At 46.9% G+C, this 26,979-nt stretch overlaps 1 protein-coding gene across 2 annotated transcripts; it reads right to left on the minus strand.

Annotated features, from left to right (window-relative positions):
* Window positions 1-1,754: 1,754 nt before the first annotated feature.
* LOC140196761 (deoxycytidine kinase-like) lies at window positions 1,755-26,360 on the minus strand. Of its 2 annotated transcripts, XM_072256495.1 has the most exons (7): window positions 25,912-26,354; window positions 22,770-22,888; window positions 18,696-18,889; window positions 12,024-12,171; window positions 10,693-10,808; window positions 6,376-6,475; window positions 1,755-1,990 (listed from the first exon to the last, which is right to left on the minus strand). In XM_072256495.1, the coding sequence occupies exons 1-7, from the start codon at window positions 25,991-25,993 to the stop codon at window positions 1,964-1,966; spliced, it is 786 nt and encodes a 261-aa protein (XP_072112596.1). In that variant the 5' UTR covers window positions 25,994-26,354; the 3' UTR covers window positions 1,755-1,963. The 2 variants fall into 2 exon arrangements, with proteins under 2 accessions (XP_072112596.1, XP_072112597.1); XM_072256496.1 differs by lacking the exons at window positions 1,755-1,990; window positions 6,376-6,475 and adding an exon at window positions 8,341-8,453 and having other exon boundaries at window positions 25,912-26,360.
* Between the last annotated feature and the right edge of the window lie 619 nt (window positions 26,361-26,979).

A 26,979-nucleotide genomic window follows, 5' to 3' on the forward strand; every position in this document is an offset into this window, starting at 1 on the left:
CATGGAAGGAGAACACATTATTTTGGGAAAGATGATTTGGGACATGAGGCCTGGAAGGGTGGCAGGAACTCATTCTATATTCTTCTTAAGCAAATGTTTGCATGGTTGCAGACAAGGACCAGAGGAGTGAGGATAATTAGAGATATTTGCCTATGAGTTTGCATGCAAATGATGGGTAAAATACAGACCTGTATGCAGACCCACTTTGTCAAGTTGTCATTTGTACCTCAAATACATTCACTGATGAGCCCATTTTTTAAAAAAAAATCCCTGGGTTTCTCTAATTGCAATGATCAAATCAGTTCTTGTATCAGAATAACATTCATTGTGCGCTGCCCATTAATCAGGTTAATTAATATAATCCACATATTGAGCCTCATCAATGTGCAATAACTTCACCAGCCACATGTATACTGAGTGACGGGAGCAGGTCAGAAATAAAAACTGGAAATATAAGTATGGAAGGGAAACAGAACAATTCTCATTGAAAACCCTTCAGTAGGATTGGGAAAGAGAGGGATCCCACCACCAGTCACATCTTCCTCCCCCCCACATTCTACTTACCACAGGGATCACTCCCTACACAACTCCCTTGTCCATTCATCCTTCCCCACCGATCTCCCTCCTGGCACTTATCCTTGTGAGCGGAACAAGTGCTACACCTGCCCCTACACCTCCTCCCTTGCTACCATTCAGGGCCCCAGACAGTCCTTCCAGGTGAGGCGACACTTCGCCTGTGAGTCTGTTGGGGTCATCTGCCGTACCTGGTGCTCCCTGTGTGGCCTCCTGTATATCGGAGAGACCTGATGCAGACTGGGAGACTGCTTCACCGAGCACCTGCGCTCAATCCGCCAGAAAAAGCAGGATCCCGCAGTGGCCACCTATTTTAATTCTACTTCCCATTCCCATTCCGACATGTCAGTCCATAGCTTCCTCTATTGTCGTGATGAAGCCACACTCAGGTTGGAGGAGCAACACCTTATATTCTGTCTGGGCAGCCTCCAACCTGATGGCATGAACGTTGATTTCCCAAACTTCCGGTAATGTCCCCATTCCCATTTCCCTCTCTTCACCTTATCTTCTTACCTGCCCATCTCCTCTCTCTGGTGCTCCTCTCCCTTTTCTTTCTTCCCTGGCCTTCTGTCCTCTCCTATCAGATTCCCCCTTCTCCAGCCCTGTATCTCTTTCATCAATTGACTTCCCAGCTCTTTACTTCACCCCTCCCCCCACCTCCCAGTTTCACCTCTCACCTTGTGGTTCTTCCTCCCCTCCCCCACTTTCATACTCTGACTCCATCAAAACAAAATTCCAGTCCTGATGAAGTGTCTCAGTGCGAAACGTCGACTGTACTCTTTTCCGTAGATACTGCCTGGCCTGCTGAGTTCCTCCAGCATTGTGTGTGTGTAACAGAGAGGGTTAGGATATCCCATTGGCGGGGGGAGAGGGGAGAGGGGAGAGGGGAGAGGGGAGAGGGGAGAGGGGAGAGGGGAGAGGGGAGAGGGGAGAGGGGAGAGGGGAGAGGGGAGAGGGGGGGATATTGATTGATTGAGCGTGTGTGAGTGATTGGTGATTGTTGATGTGTGGCAAAGTTAGCTGTAATGTGGTGAGTGTTGAGGACCAGAGCCCAGCACTTCCAGCAGAGGGCAAATACTATCCAATGTGTATTCTGCAGAAATTTGCAATTTTAAATTGTCCTTTATTTTATTGCATAAAGAATCACTTCCTCAATCCACACTGAAGCCAGACTTTGATGCAAGACAATATTTATTCATTCCTTTGTTTCTCATTAAAATACTTAACAAAGACCATTGCTATTTTACAATACCTAGAAGTAGTTCAGTTGGTAACTGAAGCTCATATGATGGCGGACGAACACACAGCAATCACACAGTAAGGTAAAATGTCAGCAGATTCACTATTCACTCGTGTTTCCCAGTTCCCTGCTCCATGGGATTCACTCAAGTTACAACAAATGTAGAAAGTCTTTGATCTGGAGAAGGAAAAAGAGCGAGCATTTTAGTGCTTTTGCCCTGCAGTCAGAGAGTGATAGCAAGTATCATTTTATTGGATCTGGGTTTCAAGGATTTTCTCTTTAAAGAAATGCATTATTCTCACAAACTCCTGGGAGTTTCTGACCCGCAACAGCTCTGAAGCTTTATAAGGCATTGGTCAGACCACACTTCCTTTGTTTCTGTAATTTATGCTGAGATATGGTGTGGAATGGGTCCCTGGAGTACTGTGAGTAGTTTTGGGCCCCTTACCTAAGAACCAATGAGCTGGCTTTGGAGAGGGTCCTGAGGAAGTTTTTGAGAATGATCCCAGGAACGGAAGGGATACCATAGGAGGACCATTTCATAGCTCTGGGCCTCTGGAAGTTTAGAACAAGAGGGAGAATCTCACTGAAACCTACCAAATATTGACAGGCTTAGATAGAGTGGATGTGTAGAGAATGTTTCCTGTAGTAGGGCAGTCTAGAACCAGAGGGCATAGCTTCAAAATACAAGGGATCCCTTTAGAAAAGAAATAAGAATAAGGTATATTTAAAGCAGAGATTGACAGGTTATTGATTAATAAGGGCATCAAAAGTTACAGGGAGAAGGCAAGAGAATGGAATTGAGAGAGATGATAAATCAGCCATGATTGAATGGTGGAGCACTCATTTAGGGCTGAATGTCCTAATTCTGCTCATATGTCTTATGGTGCTATGGAACTAAGAATAGAAAATTCTGGAAACACTTAGCAGGTCAGGCAGCATCTGTAGAGAGAGGAGCAGGGTTAATGCTTCACGATTTTTCCTTGGGCAGAATGCTACAAGTTTAGAGAGGATAAGTTAGAGTGAACATGGGCTGTGGGAACACTGATACAATCAATGTTATCTCGGCAGTCAGCAATGAATGTATTGAGAGGGGTTAACAGGCGAGAGGGAGGGGTACGGTAGATTGGGAAGTTTAAAGACAGGACAAAGGGTCTACAGTCTGGTCTGATCACCCCTGACCAAAGAACTGAGACAGAGGTGAAGGTGGTGAGCAAAGAGCCCAAAGTTACAGGAGACTGCAGATGCTGGAATCTGGAGCAACACAGAAATTGTTGGAGGAACTCAGCATATCGATCAACATCAATGGAAAGAAATGGACTTGACATTTAAGATTGAGTCTCTTCATCTGAACTGAGATAGCCAGCATCATAAAGAGAGGGTGAGAAGTGGAGAAAGAGCTCGCTGGCGATAGGTGGGTCCAGGAGTAATAGGCAGGTGAGGGAGAAGGAGATTGGGAATGACATCAGAAGCTGGGAGATGATAAGTGTAAGTGGCAAAGAGCTGAAAATGATGTAATCTGACATCATTCCAACTCTCCTCATCTGCCTATTAATCCCCTTTGCTGGTTCCACCTAAGACCCACACAAGATATTTTGCAGATGCAGGAAATATTGAGCAACACACACAAAGTGCTGGAGGAACTAGTAAGTCAGGCAGCATCCATCGGTGGTGGGGATGGGGGTGGTGGTGCAGGAAATTAACTGTTTGTGCCTCTCCATGGAAGCTGCCTGACTTGCTGAGTTCCTCCAGCACTTTGTGTGCGTGTTCCACCTATCTCCTGCCAGTTCTTGCTCCACCCGTTCCATTTCCTTTTTTATACTGGCTTTCTCCCCACTTTCAGTCCAAGCAAAGCACCTCGGCCCAAAACGTTAACCATCCATTTCCCTCCATAGATGCTGCTCAACCCACAGAGCTTCTCCAGAACTTTGTGTGTAGCTCAACATTATGGTGGGTAAACATTATGTCACTGAATTCACTGAGAGGGGGAAAAGGAGCGTGAGACGAGGCCTATTGTAGAGGACAGGTGTCTGGGGATGTAGCGTATTTTGAAACAGGATTGGTTTAAGAGCTTTGCCCCTCAACAAACATGACTGAGGTGGACGGGTCTACGAAATATGAAAGCAGTTTGATAAAGCTGTATAGGAACAGATGAGGCCACGTGGGGAGAACTCCAGAGCAACACACACAAAATGCTGGAGGAACTCAGCAGGCCAGGCAGCATCTATGAAACGGAATAAACAGTCAACGTTTCAGGCCAAGACCCTTTATCAGGATTGGAAGGGAAGGGGGAAGAAGCCATAAAAAGGTGGGGAGAAAGGCAGTAGAAGGTAGAAGGTGATAGGTGAAGCCAGGTGGGTGAGGGAGGAAATAAGCAGTTGGGAGGTGACAGGTAGAAAAGGCTGGAGAAAATGAATCTGATAGGAGAGGAGAGTGAACTATGGGAGAAAGGGAAGGAGGAAGGGTATCAGGGGGAGGTGACAGGCAGGTGAGATGAGATGAGAGGGCAGCCAGAGTGGGGATTGGAAGAAGAGGGGGAACTATTACCAGAAGTTAAAGAAAGTGATGTTCATCCCATCAGTTTGGAGGCTACCCAGATGAAATATGAAGTGTTGCTCCTCCAGCCTAAGAGTGGCCTCATCATGGCAGCAGAGGAAGCCATGGACTGATGTGTCAGAATGGGAATGAAAATTGAAATTAAAATGGCTGGCCACCGGGAAATTCTGCTTTTTGTGGATGAGGCGAAGAAGCTCGAGGAAACAGTCCCCTGATCCACGTCAAGTCTCACCAGTGCAGAAGAGGCTGTATCAGGAGCTCCAGATGCAGTAGACCCGGACAGATTTGCAGGTAAAGTGTTGCCTCATCCAGAAGGACTGTTCGGGGCCCTGAATTGAGGGGAGGGAGGAGGTGAATGGCAGGTGTAGCACTTCTTCCACTTGCAGGGGTAAGTGTCAGGGAGAACGCTCTACAGTTTGAAGGCAGATCAAAGAAATGCAGGCACTGGAAATCTGATATAAGAAATTTGAACTGATCCTGAAGGGTCCACAATCTGAAGCACTGTCTGTTTCACTCTCCACAGATGCTGCCTGAGCTGCTGAGTGTTTCCAGCCTTTTTGTTTTTTTTTTAATTTCAGTTTAATGATAGATGAGCTATCAGTAGAGACTGGGTTCACTGGGTTGGTTCCTGGGATGAAGAATTTAACACTCGAAGAAAGTTTGAGCCTGTACTCAATGCAGAATGAAAGATATTCAGGTGATCTTATTGAAATGCACAAGAATTTGAGGGGGACTGAGAGGGTGGGTGCAGATAGGATGTTTCCTCTACTGTGGGTATCTGGTACTAGAGGGTCCACCTTCAGAGTATTAAAATGGAGGGTGGTATCATGACTGTGAATTTCTTTAATCCAGACAGATGCAGTGGCTGAGTCAGTGAGGTGAAGAATGAATGACATTGAACACTGAAGAAGTCAAAGGCATGGGTGAGGGGGAGAGTGGTACTGCAGTGGATGTGGGATCAGATTGGTACGGCAGAGTAAGCTTGAGAGAGTAAATCGTCTACTCCTACTCTCTACCTTATGTTCTCCTCCCTGTTGTTTGTGGGAGCTCTCTGTGTATAGATTGGCTGCTACACTCTCTGTGTCATATACACATTTACAAGGATGTTGCCAGGACTTGAGGACCTGACTTTATTTTATTTATATTATTTCTGTATTTTATTTAGTGAAAGCGCGGAGTAGGCCCTTCTGCCCTTTGAGACAGGCTGCCTCAGCCCTGATATATCCTAACCGAGTCACAGGACAATTTACAACGACCATCTAACCTATCCGATACACCTTTGGACTGTGGGAGGAAACCAGAGGACCCGGGGGGAAACCTGTGCATTCCACGAGGAGAACGTACTGAGACTCCTTACAGAGCGGGGCTGGAATTGATCTCCAGACTCGGGAATGCCCCAAGCTGTAATAGCATTGCCCTAATCACTTTGCCACTGTGGTGCCCGTTACAGGGAAAGGTTGAACAGGTTAGGACATTATTCCCAGAACGTGGGAGAATGAGGGGAGATTTGATAGAGGTATACAAAGGTGTAAGGGGTATAGATAGGGTAATTGCAAGCAGGCTTTTTTTCATAGGGGTTGGGTAAAACTGGAACTAGAGGTCATGGGTTAAGGGTGAAAGGTGAACTGTTTAAGGGGAATCTGAGGGGGAACATCTTCATTCAGAGTGTGGAACAAGCTGCCAGTGGAAGTGGTGGCTGTGGGTTCAACTTCAACATTTAGGGTAAGTTTGGGTAAGTACATGAATGGGAGGGGTTTGGAGGGGTATGACTCGACCACAGTGGTTGGACATGGCTGCTGTGTCTGAAAGGTGTGACCAAAATACACTCACATTCCTTCTAGTGAACAAGAACAGACAGAGAACCCTTCACTTTGCAAAGCCGTGGCCCAGTTCCCAGTTTTATCCATCTTAATTCGATCAATGATATCACACAACATTTACAAAACCTTTAATTCATAATGGGTTAGCTGATTTTGTAAAATTTGCATTTATCAATATTCCCATACCTTCTCAATCATCTTTTGACACTTGGCTTCATTCTGCTTGAAATCCTCATTGGCGTCCAGTGTCAAAACTGGAACTTCATTCAGATAATCAAAGTGCAAGCTGTAATTAGAACAACACATTGAACCAAAAGTCAAACAAGCCAACGGTGTCTCTTTATAAGTAACCAAGATCGATAATAGGACTTTCACCAGAGCTTTACATGGAAGATTGCCAGAACTGCCATTCCACAGCGGTATTTTGTGTGGGCAGGCAGGTTGTACTATGAACTGTTTGAAACCTGAACAGTTCACAAACTGGAAATGCACCTGCAAACCAAACCAAATTCCCACTCAGCAGAAGCTGACTCCATGGCAGAAAGCAAATCCTTCCCACCAGTCCCTGGAATGTTAATCAGGCTGCACCCAAGCTGAGAGTTTATAAGCTGTGGAGGACCTGCAGTAAGTATTTTTTGAGTTAATCAGAAATTTCTGAGCAAAACTTTTTACTCCAGTCTCACATCCCTGGCTTAATCGATTCAACCCTCTCTCCAGCTTTGTACGGGAGCAGGAGAAGGCCTTTTGGACTTTTGCACTTATCTTACTATTCAACTTGATCTTGGCTGAAGTGTAGCTTAATTCAGAATAAATAGTTCCCGTTAAAGTACTGACATAATGTAGTAAAATGGGTTGAATTGATGGTCCAATGAATGTAGATTATATTTTTTGTTCATATTATCAATAAAATACATTTTTGAAATCATTTTTAAGAAGTTAGCTCCATTATACTTAAGACCCTACCATAAAGCAAAGCACCATTGCAGCTCTGATGTTCTATTTCTCTCCTTCACACCGCAGCAAGTAGGTTGGAAGATAACTGGCTCATGGTCCTTCACTGCAAGGGTGATGTGGTTTAGAAATAGGGAATGATTCTTACATTTGTGCAGGGTGTAGGTGAGCTCTCACCTGCACAGTTCCAGTCCCCTTGTTGAAGAAAGGAAACACCAGCACTGGAGACAGACTGAACCAGGCTAATCCAATCAGGAGTTGAATCTGTATTCTATGGAGCTTTGAATGAGGGATGATCTGGTTGAAATGTGACAGAATTTTCAGGAGTATGGCCGGCTAGATGTCGAGATGCTTTCACCAGAGGGAGCGTCCTAATGAGAGGACATGGTTACTGGAATTCTCTGCTTTAGAGGGCTGTTGTGTTGTGTGGTGGGGTGGAGATACATCCCTACCAAAGGAGGTGGAAGGTACCCCCTCCCTCTGTATTCCTGCAAGTTACCCTTGGGCAAGGTGTAGCACTGGCTTAGCCCCATGATCAGGGTTACATGAAGCCAGGGGAGCAGGTGGTGGATGGTCGTATGAGCAGCTGGTGCATATCACAATTCCTGGCTACGTGACCACTGATACCAGGCGGACAATCTCAGAAGAGTATTGATAATGGCTGGGGTCACCCACCTTGTAAAGACACTGTCCAAAAGAAGGCAATGGCAAATCACTTCTGTAGAAAAATTTGGCAAGAACAATCATGGTCATAGAAAGAGCATGATGGCCCATGTCATACGACATGGTACATAGTGAACGAGAGAGCTGTGGAGGCTGGATCAGCTGGGGTGTTTAAAGAGGAAGTAAATAAATCTTTGAATGATTGAGGGTTATGGGGAATATACACAGAAGAGGAGTTTAATTAGCTATAATCATATTAAAGGGTGGGCCAGGCTTGAAAGGCCGTGTTTTCCATTGGAAAACTCCCATTATCTTATGTTCCCCCTGGCTACAGCATGTTCTTGATGGAGACAGTTCCAGATATCCACTGCCCTTTGTATGGGAACAAGCCTCCTGAGCTAACTCCTAAATAGCTGCCTCTGGCTTTGTGGATCTATCGTATTGGACTCCTGGCACCAGCGGAAATAGTTTCTGTCTCTAGCCTATCAAATCACCTGAAGAATCTTCATCAGATCACCTCTTAATCAGTACTCAAGGAAACAGAGGCCTAGTCTGTGCTGTCTTCGCCATTATTCAAGCCTTTAGTTTCAGTAACAGTCTGGATAATCTCTGCAGCATCCTCTTCAAATTCATCCTGTCCTTCCAGAGCTCTAGTGACCAAGATGAAACTAGTGTCACACAGGTAATTGCTCCCAAAATTTATTTCCAATGCCATTTGTCTACAGGAATTAATGACTAATAACCATATCTAGGGTTTGTGTTGCTTCTGTTGTTTAGGGAAGGAACAATGGTTGAACCCATTTTGTTGTATAGCACAATACAAGATGGAAGCTATTGAGCCCATGAAATCAAAGTAATTCCCTCAAGAAGCCAACAAGATGGTTCTTCTTCCTTTTCCTGATACTCCTAACTTGCCTTTCTTTTCTGGCTGAATACTCATCCCGTTCTGATTGCCAGATACTATTGAATTTGTATCTACTTCATGCTCCCTAAAGATCTAATATGTTTCAATTGGAACATCGCTCATTCAACTAAACTGCATCAAATACAGATTCAGCTGTGTTAGCTGCCAGTGATTAGACAGTCCAAGAATTAGCCCGGTGAACAATCATTTGGACTGTATCCAGTGAAGGCATATCCTTTAGACCACAGAACAGCAGGGCACAGTACCGCTTCTTTCTCTTCACGTCCGCTCTACTGAGGCTATTCAACATCCAATAGGCTTCAATGAAATTGCCCCTCATTCTTCTAAATTCCAGTGAGTACATGCCCAGAGCCTTCAATTGCTGTTTATATGAAAACCTTTTCATTCCCAAAATGTCAGCACATTCTTTCTTAAATAAGGGAGCCAAACTGCTCACGATAGTCCAAGTGAGACCTCTCCAGTGCCTTATACAATCTCAGCATTACATCCTTGCTTTCATATTCTAGTCAAACAATATGGAAGTAGGCCCTTCGGCCCAGCTGGTCCATACTGGTCCATACTGACCTGGATGCCCATCCCTCATTTGCCAATGTTTGGTCCATAATCCTCTAAAGCTTTCCTATCCATGCACCTGTATTTTAAAAGTTGATATTGTACCTGTTTCAACCACTTCCTCTGGAAGTCATTCCACACAGATACACTTTGCTGAGCACATTCACTGAACTTTAACATTATCCATTGTGGTGTAGTGGGTTGCTCTGATGATCGGCTAGGATGTTACATAAATGCACACCATCACTCACAAAAATGCAGAGACCTCCTGGATTTCCCCTTTTCTTCTTTACTATTGAGCTTGGCAGGAGGGCAAGTGATTAGAGGGCGAGGTCTGGAGGTCAGTAGCAAAAGAACCAGAGGGCACAGGAGTATAGTTTTTCTTGTGAGGCAGAGCTATGATATGGAACACTCTGGGAGGGCTAAACAGGGTAGGACATATACAGTGAACAGTAAGGCACTGAAGTACTGTAGAACAGAACGATCTGGGAATACAGATCCATAATGCCTTGAAAGTGGCATCACAGATAGATGGGGTCATCAAGAAAGCTCTCGGCCCTTTGGAGTGCAGGAATTGGGATGTTATGTTGAAATTGTACAAGACATTGATGAGTCCTAATTTGGAGCATAGTGTGCAATTCTGGTCACCTGTGTACAGGAAATATATCAATAAGTTTGAAGGAGTGCAGAGAAAATTTACGAGGATGTTGCCAAGACTTGACCTGAGTTATAGGGAAGGGTTGAATAGGTTACGACTTTATTGCCTGGAGTGTATGAAAATGAAAGGAGATTTGATAGAAGTATACAAAATTATGAGCGGTATAGATAGGGCAAGTGCATTCAAAATGAAGTTGGGTGAGAATAGAACTAGAAGTCATAGGTTAAAAGTGAAAGGTGAAAATTTAAGGGGAATCTGAGGGGGAACTTCTTCACTCAGAGGGTGGTGAGAGTGTGGAACAAGCTAACAGCAGAAGTGTTTGATTTGGGTTCAATTTCAACATTTAAGAGAAATTTGGATAGGTACGTGGATGGGAAGGGTATGAACAGTTATAGTCTGAGTGCAGGTTGATGGGACTAGGCAGAATAATGTTCATCACAGACCAGGTAGGCCAAGGGCCTCTTTCTGTGCTGTGGTGCTCTCTGATTCCGCATAATGGAAGGAGACTCAATATGAACTCGCAAGCTGGAGATAAAAATTACAGGAGTGTGGGCAAAGACAGCGAACTGGGGCTAATTGGAGAGTTCTTGCACAGACACGACTCTCTGTGCAGGAGTTCCATTCCCATAAATCTCAGTCCCAACTTTGAGCCATGAATGGTCGAGTTCACACCATTACACTAACACTATGTTCCCACGTTCTCATCAAAAGTAGATGCTGAGTAAAACTGGGGCAAGTTCCCATGTGTACTCACTGCATTGTCCTGCGCTGCAGCCAGTCCTCGTGCTTGGAGTGAAGCCTCTCCAGATACTCCGTCGAAATCGCCTGCTCCTCCTCCCGTCCCCTCACAATCAGCCTCTTCATACAGACCTGATGAGGAGAAGAGAGAGAGACAGTATCCTCACTTAGCCAAGCTCATCCAAGCTCTCTGGCCATGCTCCCTGTGTTGGTAAAGGAACAGACTACCCCATACTTTCCCAAATTACATTAGAACCAGAACTCTTAGCCCATTCCTCAACAGCTCAGTGACAATCCCCCTCTGCCCCAGAGCTGCCGTTCAAGCATCGCTTCAAAAATACTAACACGCTGGCGAGGCTGCATTTGGAATATGCTGTTCAAATTTGGTTACACTGCTATGGGAAAGATGCCCTTAAGATAGAAAGAGTGGCAAAGGAGATTTAGAAGGATGTTGCTGGGACATGGGCTGAGTATGGAGAGTGGGTGACCAGCTTGGGACTGTTTTCAATGGACAGTAGGAGAATAGAGGTGTATACAATCATGAGGGATATAGAAGGACTATACACACACAAAATGCTGGAGGAACTCAGCAGGTCAGGGAGCATCGATGGAGGGGGCTGTACAAGATTTCCAGCATCTGCAAAATCTCTTGTGACTGTGTTGTGTATAGATAGGGTGATAGTCTTTCTCCCAGCGTTGGGGAATCAAGAACTAGAGGGCATAAATTTAAGGTGAGGGGGAAGAAACTTAATAAGGACCTGATGGGAAACTTTTTCATCCAGAGGATGGTCAGTAGATGGAATAAGCTGCCAGAGGAAGTGGTTGAAGCAGCCACATTAACAATATTTAAGTGATACTCCTACAGGTACATGGATAGGAAAGGCTTAGAGGGTATGGACCAAACACAACAAATTGGACTAGCTTAGCATTGATCTGAAGGGCCGAGGGATCCACTTTCGTGCTCTATGATGCCCTGACTTTATGACTACCAGATCTAGCATTTTCAGTCCAGTACCACTGAGGGACTGTTGCACTGTCAACAATACTGCCTCTTTTTAAATTTATTTATTTTCAGGATCTGGCTGTTGCTGACATCACCCATCCCATTTATGAGTTACTTGCCCTGACAGTGCTGTTGGGGAGGGTGTTCCAGCAGATACCAGTGACTCACAATACATTCTCCAAGCGACTTAAAGGGGAACCTGCAGGTGGCAGTGCCCCACTGCACCTGTTGCTCTTGCACTTCTTGGTGGTAAATGTTGTCGAGCTTCACGCTTTGTGAATACTGTTGGAATATCCTGGGTGGTAACTGCAGAAGGACCTTGAATGACCAGACAAGAGCCTCACCTCAGGGGTCGCTCGAAGGTAGATGATGCCATCAAGTTTGATCTGATTTCCAAACCAGTTGTGTATCCAGCCATGCCAATCCTGGTAGATAATCCACTCCGCCTTGTTGATACAATGGGATTCGTACAGGTTAGTTGCAAAGACATACCTGCCATTAAAAGAAGTAAAGGTACATGGTGCTTAGCCGAGCTTCCACCTGTTGTGTAGTTCAGTGAACAGTTACTTGAAGTCACAACTCCTGTGTGAGAGATATGTGTCTTAGGATCACTTGTGTGAGAGATATGGGTCTCGTTGTTTACTTGTGTGAGAGATATGGGTCTCGTTGTTTACTTGTGTGAGAGATATGAGTCTCGTTTACTTGTGTGAGAGGTGTGGGTCTCGTTGTTTACTTGTGTGAGAGATGTGAGTCTCATTGTTTACTTGTGTGGGAGATGTGGGTCTCGTTGTTTACTTGTGTGGGAGATATGGGTCTCGTTGTTTACTTGTGTGGGAGATGTGGGTCTCATTTACTTGTGTGAGAGATGTGGGTCTCGTTGTTTACTTGTGTGGGAGATGTGGGTCTCATTGTTTACTTGTGTGGGAGATATGGGTCTCGTTGTTTACTTGTGTGGGAGATATGGGTCTCAGGGATTACCTTCGAGAGGAGAGTTACCCGAAGGCCCAAGAACAATATTAATAAGTGGTTGTTGAATATCATAAACCTGCAGGTGCTGGAAATCTGAAGTAAAAATAGAAAATGCCAGAAAAGCTCAACTGGTCAAGCAGCATCTGTGGAGAGAGAAACGGAGTGAACATTTCAGGTTGATGACTTTCCATCAAGAAAAGAAAAAGTCAGAAATCAAGTAATTTGAAGAGAAAGGAGAGGGGTAGAAAGGAAACTGACAATGTACTGCAGCCCCTCCCACAGAGCAGAGTTCCCTCAGCATTACTCACCCCAAGGAACATTGCTTCCTCAGTGTCACTCCTCTCAGAGCGTGGCACTCCCTCAGTAACATCCCTTCCACAGTGTAGCACTCCCTCAGTAACATCCCTTCCACAGTGTAGCACTCCCTCAGTAACATCCCTTCTAGTGTAGCACTCCCTCAGTAACATCTCTTCCACAGTGTAGCACTCCCTCAGTAACATCCCTTCCATAGTGTAGCACTCCCTCAGTAACATCCCTTCCACGGTGTAGCACTCCCTCAGTAACATCCCTTCCAGTGTAGCACTCTCTCAGTAACATCCCTTCCACAGTGTAGCACTCCCTCAGTAACATCCCTTCCATGGTGTAGCACTCCCTCAGTAACATCCCTTCCAGTGTAGCACTCCCTCAGTAACATCCCTTCCAGTGTGTAGCACTCCCTCAGTAACATCCCTTCCATGGTGTAGCACTCCCTCAGTAACATCCCTTCCAGTGTAGCACACCCTCAGTAACATCCCTTCCAGTGTGCAGCACTCCCTCAGTAACATCCCCTCCAGTGTGTAGCACTCCCTCAGTAACATCCCTTTCACGGTGTAGCACTCCCTCAGTAACATCCCTTCCACAGTGTAGCACTCCCTCAGTAACATCCCTTCCACAGTGTAGCACTCCCTCAGTAACATCTCTTCCACAGTGTAGCACTCCCTCAGTAATCCCTTCCATCGTGTAGCACTCCCTCAGTAACATCCCTTCCAGTGTGTAGCACTCCCTCAGTAACATCCCTTGCACAGTGTAGCACTCCCTCAGTAACATCTCTTCCACAGTGTAGCACTCCCTCAGTAACATCCCTTCCACAGTTTAGCACTCCCTCAGTAACATCCCTTCCATGGTGTAGCACTCCCTCAGTAACATCCCTTCCAGTGTAGCAATCCCTCAGTAACATCCCTTCCAGTGTGTAGCACTCCCTCAGTAACATCCCTTCCACAGTGTAGCACTCCCTCAGTAACATCCCCTCCATGGTGTAGCACTCCCTCAGTAACAACCCTTCCACGGTGTAGCACTCCCTCAGTAACATCCCTTCCAGTATAGCACTCCCTCAGTAACATCCCTTCCAGTGTGTAGCACTCCCTCAGTAACATCTCTTCCATGGTGTAGCACTCCCTCAGTAACATCCCTTCCAGTGTGTAGCACTCCCTCAGTAACATCCCTTCCAGTGTAGCACTCCCTCAGTAACATCCCCTCCAGTGTAGCACTCCCTCAGTAACATCCCCACCAGTGTGTAGCGCTCCCTCAGTAACATCCCTTCCAGTGTAGCACTCCCTCAGTAACATCTCTTCCACGGTGTAGCACTCCCTCAGTAACATCCCTTCCACAGTGTAGCACTCCCTCAGTAACATCTCTTCCACAGTGAAGCACTCCCTCAGTAACATCCCTTCCAGTGTAGCACTCCCTCGGTAACATCCCTTCCATGGTGTAGCACTCCCTCAGTAACATCCCTTCCAGTGTGTAGCACTCCCTCAGTAACATCTCTTCCACAGTGTAGCACTCCCTCAGTAACATCCCTTCAACAGTGTAGCACTCCCTCAGTAACATCCCTTCCACAGTGTAGCACTCCCTCAGTAACATCCCTTCCATGGTGTAGCACTACCTCAGTAACATCCCTTCCACAGTGTAGCACTCCCTCAGTAACATCCCTTCCACAGTGTAGCACTCCCTCAGTAACATCCCTTCCATGGTGTAGCACTCCCTCAGTAACATCTCTTCCACAGTGTAGCACTCCCTCAGTAACATCCCTTCCATGGTGTAGCACTACCTCAGTAACATCCCTTCCATGGTGTAGCACTCCCTCAGTAACATCCCTTCCAGTGTAGCACTCCCTCAGTAACATCCCTTCCACAGTGTAGCACTCCCTCAGTAACATCTCTTCCACAGTGTAGCACTCCCTCAGTAACCATCCCTTCCAGTGTAGCACTCTCTCAGTAACATCCCTTCCACAGTGTAGCACTCCCTCAGTAACATCCCTTCCATGGTGTAGCACTCCCTCAGTAACATCCCTTCCAGTGTAGCACTCCCTCAGTAACATCCCTTCCAGTGTGTAGCACTCCCTCAGTAACATCCCTTCCATGGTGTAGCACTCCCTCAGTAACATCCCTTCCAGTGTAGCACTCCCTCAGTAACATCCCTTCCAGTGTGCAGCACTCCCTCAGTAACATCCCCTCCAGTGTGTAGCACTCCCTCAGTAACATCCCTTCCAGTGTAGCACTCCCTCAGTAACATCCCTTCCACGGTGTAGCACTCCCTCAGTAACATCCCTTCCATGGTGTCGCACTCCCTCAGTAACATCCCTTTCACGGTGTAGCACTCCCTCAGTAACATCCCTTCCACAGTGTAGCACTCCCTCAGTAACATCCCTTCCACAGTGTAGCACTCTCTCAGTAACATCTCTTCCACAGTGTAGCACTCCCTCAGTAATCCCTTCCATCGTGTAGCACTCCCTCAGTAACATCCCTTCCAGTGTGTAGCACTCCCTCAGTAACATCCCTTGCACAGTGTAGCACTCCCTCAGTAACATCTCTTCCACAGTGTAGCACTCCCTCAGTAACATCCCTTCCACAGTTTAGCACTCCCTCAGTAACATCCCTTCCATGGTGTAGCACTCCCTCAGTAACATCCCTTCCAGTGTAGCACTCCCTCAGTAACATCCCTTCCAGTGTGTAGCACTCCCTCAGTAACATCCCTTCCACAGTATAGCACTCCCTCAGTAACATCCCTTCCAGTGTAGCACTCCCTCAGTAACATCCCTTCCACGGTGTAGCACTCCCTCAGTAACATCTCTTCCACAGTGTAGCACTCCCTCAGTAACATCCCTTCCATGGTGTAGCACTACCTCAGTAACATCCCTTCCACGGTGTAGCACTCCCTCAGTAACATCCCTTCCAGTGTAGCACTCTCTCAGTAACATCCCTTCCATAGTGTAGCTCTCCCTCAGTAACATCCCTTCCAGTGTAGCACTCCCTCAGTAACATCTCTTCCACAGTGTAGCACTCCCTCAGTAACATCCCTTCCATAGTGTAGCACTCCCTCAGTAACATCCCTTCCAGTGTAGCACTCCCTCAGTAACATCCCTTCCACGGTGTAGCACTCCCTCAGTAACATCCCTTCCAGTGTAGCACTCCTTCAGTAACATCCCTTCCACAGTGTCGCACTCCCTCAGTAACATCCCTTCCACAGTGTAGCATTCCCTTAGTAACATCCCTTCCACGGTGTAGCACTCCCTCAGTAACATCCCTTCCAGTGTCGCACTCGCTCAGTAACATCCCTTCCACAGTGTAGCACTCCCTCAATAACATCCCTTCCAGTGTAGCACTCCCTCAGTAACATCCCTTCCACGGTGTAGCACTCCCTCAGTAACATCCCTTCCACAGTGTAGCACTCCCTCAGTAAAATCCCTTCCACGGTGTAGCACTACCTCAGTAACATCCCTTCCAGTGTAGCACTCCCTCAGTAACATCCCTTCCACAGTGTAGCACTCCCTCAGTAACATCCCTTCCAGTGTGGCACTCCCTCAGTAACATCTCTTCCACAGTGTAGCACTCCCTCAGTAACATCCCTTCCACAGTGTAGCACTACCTCAGTAACATCCCTTCCACGGTGCCGCACTCCCTCAGTAACATCCCTTCCATAGTGCAGCACTCCCTCAGTAACATCCCTTCCAGTGTAGCACTCCCTCAGTAACATCCCTTCCACGGTGCCGCACTCCCTCAGTAACTTCCCTTCCATAGTGTAGCACTCCCTCAGTAACATCCCTTCCACGGTGTAGCATTCCCTTAGTAACATCCCTTCCACGGTGTAGCATTCCCTCAGTAACATCCCTTCCAGTGTCGCACTCGCTCAGTAACATCCCTTCCACAGTGTAGCACTCCCTCAATAACATCCCTTCCAGTGTAGCACTCCCTCAGTAACATCCCTTCCACGGTGTAGCACTCCCTCAGTAACATCCCTTCCACAGTGTAGCACTCCCTCAGTAAAATCCCTTCCACGGTGTAGCACTCCCTCAGTAACATCCCTTCCAGTGTAGCACTCCTTCAGTAACATCCCTTCCACAGTGTCGCACTCCCTCAGTAACATCCCTTCCACAGTGTAGCATTCCCTTAGTAACATCCCTTCCACGGTGTAGCACTCCCTCAGTAACATCCCTTCCAGTGTCGCACTCGCTCAGTAACATCCCTTCCACAGTGTAGCACTCCCTCAATAACATCCCTTCCAGTGTAGCACTCCCTCAGTAACATCCCTTCCACGGTGTAGCACTCCCTCAGTAACATCCCTTCCACAGTGTAGCACTCCCTCAGTAAAATCCCTTCCACGGTGTAGCACTCCCTCAGTAACATCCCTTCCAGTGTAGCACTCCCTCAGTAACATCCCTTCCACAGTGTAGCACTCCCTCAGTAACATCCCTTCCAGTGTGGCACTCCCTCAGTAACATCTCTTCCACAGTGTAGCACTCCCTCAGTAACATCCCTTCCACAGTGTAGCACTACCTCAGTAACATCCCTTCCACGGTGCCGCACTCCCTCAGTAACATCCCTTCCATAGTGCAGCACTCCCTCAGTAACATCCCTTCCAGTGTAGCACTCCCTCAGTAACATCCCTTCCACGGTGCCGCACTCCCTCAGTAACTTCCCTTCCATAGTGTAGCACTCCCTCAGTAACATCCCTTCCACGGTGCCGCACTCCCTCAGTAACATCCCTTCCATAGTGCAGCACTCCCTCAGTAACATCCCTTCCAGTGTAGCACTCCCTCAGTAACATCCCTTCCACGGTGCCGCACTCCCTCAGTAACATCCCTTCCATAGTGTAGCACTCCCTCAGTAACACCCCTCCCGAGTGAGGTCCTGCCTCAATATCACCCGTCCCATAATGAGGCACTGCCTCTCTTCCACTCCTCCAAAAGAGTGGCACTCCCTCAGTACCGTCCCTCTAACAGTGCAGCTCTCCCCCCAGTACCACCCCTCTCACAATGTGCACTGCGTACAGAGAGCAGAGTACCCTCAGCAATCACTCGTCCCACAGTACAACAGCCTCTTCCATAGCGTGGTACTCCCTCAGTACCACCCCTCCTTTGTGGCAATGTTTGCAGATCACACAAAGATAGGTGGAGGGGTAGGTAGTACTGAGGAAGCAATGTGATTGCAGCAGGACTTAGACAAGTTGGAAGAATGAGCAAATAAGTGGCAGATAGAATATAGTGTTGGGAAATGTATGATAATGTATTTTGGTAAAAGGAACAAGAGTGCAGTCTTTTATCTAAATGGGGAGAAGGTTCAAACATCAGAGATGCAGAGGAACTTAGGAGTCCTCATGCAAGACAATTTACAGGTTGAGTCTGTGGTAAAGAAGGCAAATGCAATGTTGGCATTTATTTCAAGGGGAATAGAATATAAAAACAAGGAGATAATGCTGAGGCTTTATAAGACACTAATCAGGCCACACTTGGAGTATTGTCAATAGTTTTGGATCCCTATCTCAGAAAGGATGTGTTATCATTGGGGAGAATCCAGAGGAGGTTCACGAGGATGATTCTGAGAATGAAGGGGTTAACATATGAGGAGCGTTTGGCAGCTTCGGGCCTGTACTCAGTGGAATTTAGAAGAATGCAGGGGGACCTTGTGATCTTCTGACTGAGAGATAAGGCTGTGGTCACTGAGCAACTCCTAGTACTTTGCACCAACATCCTCATTCCGAGGAGAACGGTCAAATCCTAGCACCATCAGTACCTGTCACTATAGAGAGACCGCTCGAAGAACTGAACCGGGTTGGCCGAGTCCCTCAGCTTGTCGCTGACGGACCGGAGCTGTGAGCGGGTCCTGCTCAGGCAGGCGTAGTTCTGGAAGGTGTAGGACCACCGCTCTGGCTTGTTGTACATCATCTGCAGGAGGTTGCCTCCGCACTTCTGGGATGCCGTCAGCTCCTTCAGCACGCGGGGGGATAGTTCGAGCCACCAGCAGAAAAAGCAAAAGAAATCAAAATCTTTAAGTCAAACCGGGGTTCCTGTTAAGTGCACATGTACAGTGAGGTAGGGGTGCAGCGAAAACTTGCTTGCAGCAGTATCCCAGGCACCTACTGCAGGGACAGAAACTACTCTTCAAAACAACGGAGCTGCAGAATCAGCCGGTTCCCATACGGCTACCCCATACAAAGGGGGGTGGGGGGGGGCGCAGTGACTCGTCAAGAGACGGGACCCTAGAGTACATACAATATTCTCTCTCCTACTGCTCTCCAAGATGTAAAGGGAACTTCATCCCTCGGTCCAGGCCAATGTTTAACCAACACCACAACATAGATAAGATGTACTCACAATATCCCAGCCTCCCTTCACCCATGTTTGTATAGCACCCTCTCCTGGTTCCACCCACCCACCCACTTTGTACACAGATTCCCCCTCCCCTTCTACCCCTACCTGGTTCCAACTGCTATACTCCTCTCCCCTAATGGTCCCTATTATCACCCCCTGTACTTATTAGAATCCAGCTTTGGTAGCTCTCTATGTTCCGGTCTATCTCCCTCCAGCAGCCATCTCAGACCTTCATCCTTTCCCCTCACTACCTCGATCCATTTGTTTGCTTCCTCCCCCTCTCTTTTTCACGGTCTGTCTCCACCTGCCCCTGTCTCTCAGCTCCAGCCCCTGCTCAGCTCCCATTACTAGCACAAGCTGCCTGTCAGCTCGCAGCGCTGGACATAGAGAGACTGCAGATGTTGGAATCTGGAGCAACAAATGATCTGCCGGTGTCTGTGGGGGAGGGGAAGGAGGTATCAATATTTCAGCTTGAACTCAGCAAGGAACTATTTTACCCCTTCTCGGCCCACCAGGTGGAACTCACTGGGTCAACAGTATCTGTGGAGGGAAATGGACAGTCGTTGCTTCTGGTCAACAGCAAAGATGAACCAGGATGCTTTTATCAACTACAGCTCAGCGTTCAATACTATCATCCACTCAAAACTAATCAATAGTCTTCAGGACCTCAGCCTCAATACCACCTTGTGCAGCTGATTATTTACTTCAGGAGGAAGAATCCAGAAGCTCATGAGCCAGTCTTCATCGAAGGATCAGAGGTGGAGTGGGTCAGAAACTTTAAATTTCGCATGTTATTATTTTGGAGGGCCTTCTCAGTGAAACTTACCGGATTTTGAAAGGACTAGATAGGGTGGATGTGGATGTGGTCCTATGGTGGGGGTATCCAGAACTAGAGGGTACAGCCTCAAAATTGAGGGGTGACCCTTTAGAACAGAAGTAAGGAGGAATTTTTTTTAGCCAGAGAGTGGTGAATCTGTGGAATGCTCTGCCACAGACTGTGGTGGAAGCCAAGTCAGTGGGTATATTTAAAGCAGAAGTTGTTTGTTTCCTGATTGGTCAGGTCATCAAAGGTGTATGGGGTTGAGTGGGATCCAGGATCAGCCATAGTGGAGTGGCGGATAAGACTCCATGGGCTGAATGGCCTAATTCTTCTCCTCTGTCTTATGGTCTGTCCTAGCCCAGCACATGTGCAATTATGAAGAAAACATGGCAACATCTCTAATTCCTTAGAAGTCTGCACAGGTTTGGCATGGCATTTAAAACTTTGACAAGCTTCTACAGATGTGTGGTGGAGAGTATATTGACTGGATGCATCACATCCTGGTATGGAAACACCAATGTCCTTGAAAGGAAAATCCTACAAAAAGTAATGGATACAGCCCAGTCTACCACAGGTAAAGCCCTCCCCACCATTGAGCACGTCTACATGAAACACTGTCGCAGGGAAGCAGCATCCATCATTACGAATCCCACCACACAGGCCATGCTCTCTTCTCGCTGCTGCCATCAAGACTTAGGACTCTCACCACCAGTTCAGGAACAGTTATTACCCCTCAACCATCAGGTTCCTGAACCAGAGGGGATAACTTCACTTAACTTCACTTTCCCCATCATTGAAATGTTCCTACAGCCTATGGAATAAATTTCAAGGGCTTTGCATCTCATGTTCTCGGTGGTTATTGCTTATTTATTTATTAATATTTCTTTCTTTTTTGTATACTGTTACTTGTTGTGTTTTGCATACTGGTTGCGCACCCAGGTTGGCACGGATTTTCATTTATTCCGTTGTGGTTACTATTCTGTTATGGAATCATTGAGTATGCCTGCAAGAAAATGAACCTCAATGTTGTATATGGTGACATATATGTACTTTGATAGGAGATTTATTTTGAACTTTGACCCATTGAGATCCTCCAGCATTCTGTTCTTTGATGGCAGTTGAGGTTGTGGATTTGATCTGATTCAGTTGGACTCTTCTCTCCTTCTGTTGGTACTGTTCCTTTCTGGGGAGGGACAAAGGAATCTACATTTATATGACCATTAGACACCCCAGCAAGTGTTACAGGGAAGGAATTACATTGTGACGTGTAGTCACTGTATACTGTTGGAGATTCAATTGACCTACTGAGTTCCTCCAGCATTTTGCTCATTGCTCCAGATTTCCAGCATCTGCAGACTCTCTTGTGTATAAACCTGTAAGGTTCTGCCCCTCTATTCCACACACCTCCACCAGAGGGAGTCATTTTCCATCTTCACCCAATCAAAAGCTTTAAGTAACTTGAATATTTTAATTGGATCAACTCCTTAAACAGCCCTTATACTGTGAATGCTCCAGCAAAAGATCTGTCAACCTCTTGTTATATCTTATTCCTCAGTCACAGCTAGTGAATCCATTCTAATTATATTACATAGTGTAACAGTTGAATCTTTGGTCCCAATAGCCTCAAAGCTAACACCTGTGGTGAGAGCCAGTCCTTAGCCAACCAAAGCACTCTGAGAAAATCGTCAGGTCTTGTTAAACAGATTGATGGAGGATTAGAGAGGAGATGAGGAAAGTTTTCCCTCGGAGTCATAGTTTCATGGAATCACACAGTATGGAAGTAGGCCCTTCAGCCCAACTAATCCACGTCGACAAAGACACCCACCTAAGGTGAAGGGTCTCAGCCCAAAACATCAACTGTTTATCCCCCTCCGTAGGTACTGTCTGACTTGCTGAGTTCCTCCAGCATTTTGAAATGCGTTACCCCTCTAAGCTAGTCTATGTTTGGCCCATAACCATCTGGACCTTTCCTATCCATGTACCTGTCTAGGTGCCTTTTCAGTGTCCATATTGTACTACCTCAACCATTTCCTCTGCCAGCTCATTCCATATATAGATCGCCCCATGGATGAAAAGGTTGCTCCTCATGTCCCTTTTAAGTCTTCCTCTATTCTGTTAAACCTATGCCCTCAAATTCTTGATACCCCAACTCTGGGAAAAAGTCCGTCACCATTCATTCTATCTATACCCCTCATGGTTTTATCTATAACATCACCCTCCAGCCCCTTCACTCCAATGAATAAAATCTTGGCCTGAAATGAACGGGGATGACGAGTCAGCCTGAGAATGTGCGGTAGACAGGAACCTCCATCACATTTAAACAGTGCTTGGAGATTAGGGACCTATAGGACTCCAGACCTCATGCGGGAAGGTACGGTTAGAAGGAATAGCTTCCTACCGTGTCACAAATCAAGAGATGGATATTCAGCCAATCAAGCCTGTGATCATGACCAATCTATTTCAAATCCCCTGCACCCACACCCAATTCCCAAGTTCTCCCACCCATAGCTCTCAGAAATCAAACAATCTCGGGCTTGAAAACGTCTGACAGGTAAGTTCTCATCTCAAGGACAAGCCTTCTAAAGACAGACTATCCTGCCAATGAAGAACCCTCTTCCCACCTCACCTCAAGTTGATCCACCTCAAAAGAAAATGCAATTTTGAAGCCTCTCATACCTCGGAGTCTTCTTTGTCAGTTTGAACACTGCAACACCAACGGGCGATGGGTTCCAGCACCACGTCCCAGTCCTGACTTGTTTCTGCTAGAATCTGAATCAGCGTTGATTTTCCTGCAGCTGTAAAATTACCTTTGGTGAAATAACACTTCATTTAAAGAAGCAAATCTGAGGTAAAATGTGATAGGTCCAAGGCCCAAGAGGATTGAGACCTGCTCCTTTGGACAGGAGAACACAGGCAGACTTTGGGGAGGGGAATGGTTTGGACAACAGCATGATGGGTCAAATGGCTTCTTTCTGGATAGAGGGTCATGGAGAGATACAGTGGGCCCTTCAGCCCATTGAGTCTGTGCTGATCATCAGTCCCCCATTTACACTAATCCTACATTAATCCCATTTTATTCTCCTCACATTTCCCTCAACTCCCCATCCCCCAGATTTTACCCCTCACTCACACACTGTGGACAATTTACAACAACCAATTTACCCACCAAGCTCTGAACTGGAGCACCCAGGAGAACTCATACAATCACAGATTGCACCCAAGGTCAGCATTGGACTGGGATCCCTGTTGCTATGAGGCAGTGATTCGACTATGTCAGAGACTTTAGTCTTTTGTTGAAATTAATTTAGAAGTTACAAGGCCCTCCACAGGGTCATCAGAACACCACAGAGTTAAAAGGAGAGGCCAACCAATATTCTATTTAATAACGAACCATGAACCAGAATTAGTTCACAACCTGATAGTGAGTGAACATTTATACAAAAGCTGTTGTGGTGTGACAGTGTGATCGAAAGGGAGAAAGACAATCCTTCTCTCAGTTTCTATCTTTGGATTAGACTGATTTTCAGGCTCTGAGATAGAGTTTTCACAGGAAACTGGACAGTCTATCCATGAGTAAAATGGTCTAATAAGAAATTTGTACTCAGTGACTGAATGCCCATTGTAAGAGGACACCCCTAGATTTCATGTCATTCTCTGTAAAGTAACTTCTTCCTCCTTTTCCCAAGACTGTGGCCTCTGACTCTAGATTTTCCAATCAATTGGGAAGAGTCTCCTGGGACTCATCCCATCAATCCTCCTCCAAATCCTGGACATCACTGTAGGATCACCTCTCCTTCCTCTACAGTCCTTTGAGCCAGTCTGACTTGATCTCTACTGGTTACAGGATGGTAAATCCAGGGTAGATTGACTCCAGCAATGGTCCACCTTCAGTAAACTGATACTTGGGTACTGGCATGGAACACTGCAGATAAGGTTCCCCCAAAGCTTGATCTTTGCTCAGTCCGTGGAACATGAGTGGGGGGGGGGGGGGTATGGTTAAGACCTGTGCAGGTTTTGTGTTGGGGATGTTCAAAGCCAGTTCAACTTGGGCACTGGTGAAATCAGAGATTTCAATCAAGAAAGTAAAGGCAGAGGGCAAGTTACAATTTTACTGACAGGGGGCAGCAGGTGAGGAGAGGACATGGTGGCCAGATCATGGAGAGAACTGAGGACCATTCTGGGATCAATTTCAAAATAAAGATGTTGCTGAATTGGGATTGGTGTAGAGCAACATATCCAGTATCCATGGGTGAAAGTCAATGAGGCCAGGGGTCAAAGGTGATGGTCAATTATCCCAATGACCATCAGTGAAGGACCGTAAGCTCAGGGGACAAGGATCAAATCAGCAATTTTGGAGATCATCAGTGAAGGTCAAATGAGTTCAGGGGTGAAGGGCAAAGGTCAATGAATGCAGGGTTGGAACAATCCTCAGCATCGTAATGAACGTCAATGAGCCTGGGGGTCAAATGTGAAGGCTAACATTCCCAGAGACCAAAGGTGGAATTCAACTTTCCCAGGGGTCAATGTTGAAGATCGATGAGAACAGGGGACATGAGCAAAGGTTATGTCATAAGGGGGCATTGAGAGCAGACCCAAACTCAAGACACAGCCACTTAAGTACTAGGAAAAGGACAAGGTTTATCAAGAAAGCAAGGGGAGTCAGGGAGAAATGACGCTGGACATGCACACAGGTCCTGAACAAGACAGGGACACTGACCCTGGGCTAGGACTAAGACTAGAAAAGCGGGACCAGGACAAGAAATTTGGAACTAGGAGTCTGGGCTAGGACTCCAAGTCAAAGACTAGACAGGGACCCTGAACCTGCGTCTTGACTCACACTCCGACCTCCGATCTAAGCGAGGACAAGATGTGGCTACGGGACCGGACGTGGAATTCCTGCACAGGATGAGAACACAAAGCCTTGACTTGGACAGGACGAGGTTCTTGGACATGGCTCCGGCTAGACGAGGTTCTTGGACGTGGCTCTTTGACTAGGTTTGGCTCGGTTCTTGGACTCGGCTTGATTAGGCTCTTGGGTACGGAGCCGGGACCCTTTCTTAGAAGCAGGGCCACGATGACTGCCGAGGATACTTACCAAGGTAACTGTCAGGGATTCAGATGGGGAGGGGAAGGGAACAGTCCAGCAGGGAATTGCTGGTTTGCAGAGGTATTTATGTGCCAGCCCAAAACTAGAATCAGGTGCCTCAATTAAGGCACCCAATGGAACAAGGGAAAACAGGAAAACCCGGAATAAGGAGTAAAGAGCCGGACTGTGAACCGGAATGCGGATTTCATGGACCGGACCATGACAGGTTAAAGTTTAAAGATTAGCTTTATTTGTGACATTTAAATTTAAACGTCGAAACATACAGAGAAATGAATTATTTTTGCCAAATCAAATCAGCAACGATTGCTCTGGGCAGCCCACAGGTGTTGCCACGCTTCCGGCGCCAACACAGCATGCCCACAACTCAGGAACGCTGACTGTATGGTCTTGGGAACGTGGGGGGAGGGAGGGGGAAAGGAGCACCTGGAAGAAATTCACGTGGTCACGGGGAGCAGGTACAGTCTCTTTACACTGGGGGAAACCTGGAAAAGGTCAAACTGAGGGAAGGAATCAGAGAGAGAACGGATATCGGTGGGAAGAGAAACCGGACCAGGGTGAAAGGATGGAATCAAGGCCAGGAGAAATGTTTGGTGGAGCAAGAGCAGGTGTGTGAGATCAGCGAGAGAAAGTATGAGGCTGCAGAGGACCGAGGGGCTCTTCCTCCACCTCAGGGCAGCCCCTGCTCTCTGCCCAGTCGGGAGGTTCACTCACCTATATTCCCCTCGATGGAGACCCTCCTGGGGACGTTGCTGCAAGAGTCAGCACGGCTCCGTTTGCTGGGAGGCAATTCCATGGTGTGGGGTCAGGCAGGGATTAATGGAAAACTTTGTCCCGCTCCCTCTCTGGAAAGGTGAATCGCTGGCAACATGCGACGCTCTCACTTTCTCTCGCTTTCATACCGCGCGCTTCAATAATCGTCATGTGAGGAGATGAATTTACCAGCTTCGCAAACCACACCTCTATTGGCCTCATCTTAAGTTGGGTCGCAGATGTTCTTCGCCAGTCATTTCTAGAAACTGCCGCAAGCCGCACTGGCAGCTGGCGCTGTCCCCTGGGAGCAGTGAAACCCCGGAGATACGTCGCAGAGGCACCCGGGGCTGTGGTGGCTCTGAGGGCGCTGGAGGTGGTGTGGCTTCCTACGGAGATACGGTAAACGACAAACAACCTGAAAAGGAATGAGAGTCTCTCCATCTGCATGGGAAGTAAGCTCAGGGAGGTGCACACTTTGGTCACGGTGTGTTTAATGCAGCCTGTGCTAACGACTTGTATTTAAATAACAGGTGCAGCCCGAGAATTCACTGAACTGAGCGGTGCAATGAGTTTTTGATCTGGTTCATGGATTCCTTGGCTGCCTGCCACTAGAATCAAGGGGTTGCACAGCATAGAAACAGGCCATTCGGCCCCCAGGTCTTTTGCTAACCATCTTGCCTGTCTATACTTATCCCACTTACCTGCCAGTTTGGTGTCACCTGCAAACTCAGCAATCACGCCACCCATATTTTCATCTAAATCATTAATACATGTTGATCATATTGGTTTATTTTTGTAATACAGGTGCAGTGAAAAGCTTGTCCTGCATACAGGTGCATTGAGGTAGAACCAAGTAAAACAATAGCAAAAGCTACAGAGAAAGTGCAGTGCAGATAAACAAGGTGCATGATCATAATGAGGTCATGTATACTGTGTCCGTCTTATGATACAAGAGGGCCATTCACGAGTCTGATAAGTCAGTGTGTGACGTAGAAGCTGACCTTTAGCCTGGTGGTATGTCATTTCAGG

This window comes from Mobula birostris, chromosome 4 (assembly GCF_030028105.1).
Source record: "Mobula birostris isolate sMobBir1 chromosome 4, sMobBir1.hap1, whole genome shotgun sequence".
Classification (NCBI taxonomy): domain Eukaryota; kingdom Metazoa; phylum Chordata; class Chondrichthyes; order Myliobatiformes; family Myliobatidae; genus Mobula; species Mobula birostris.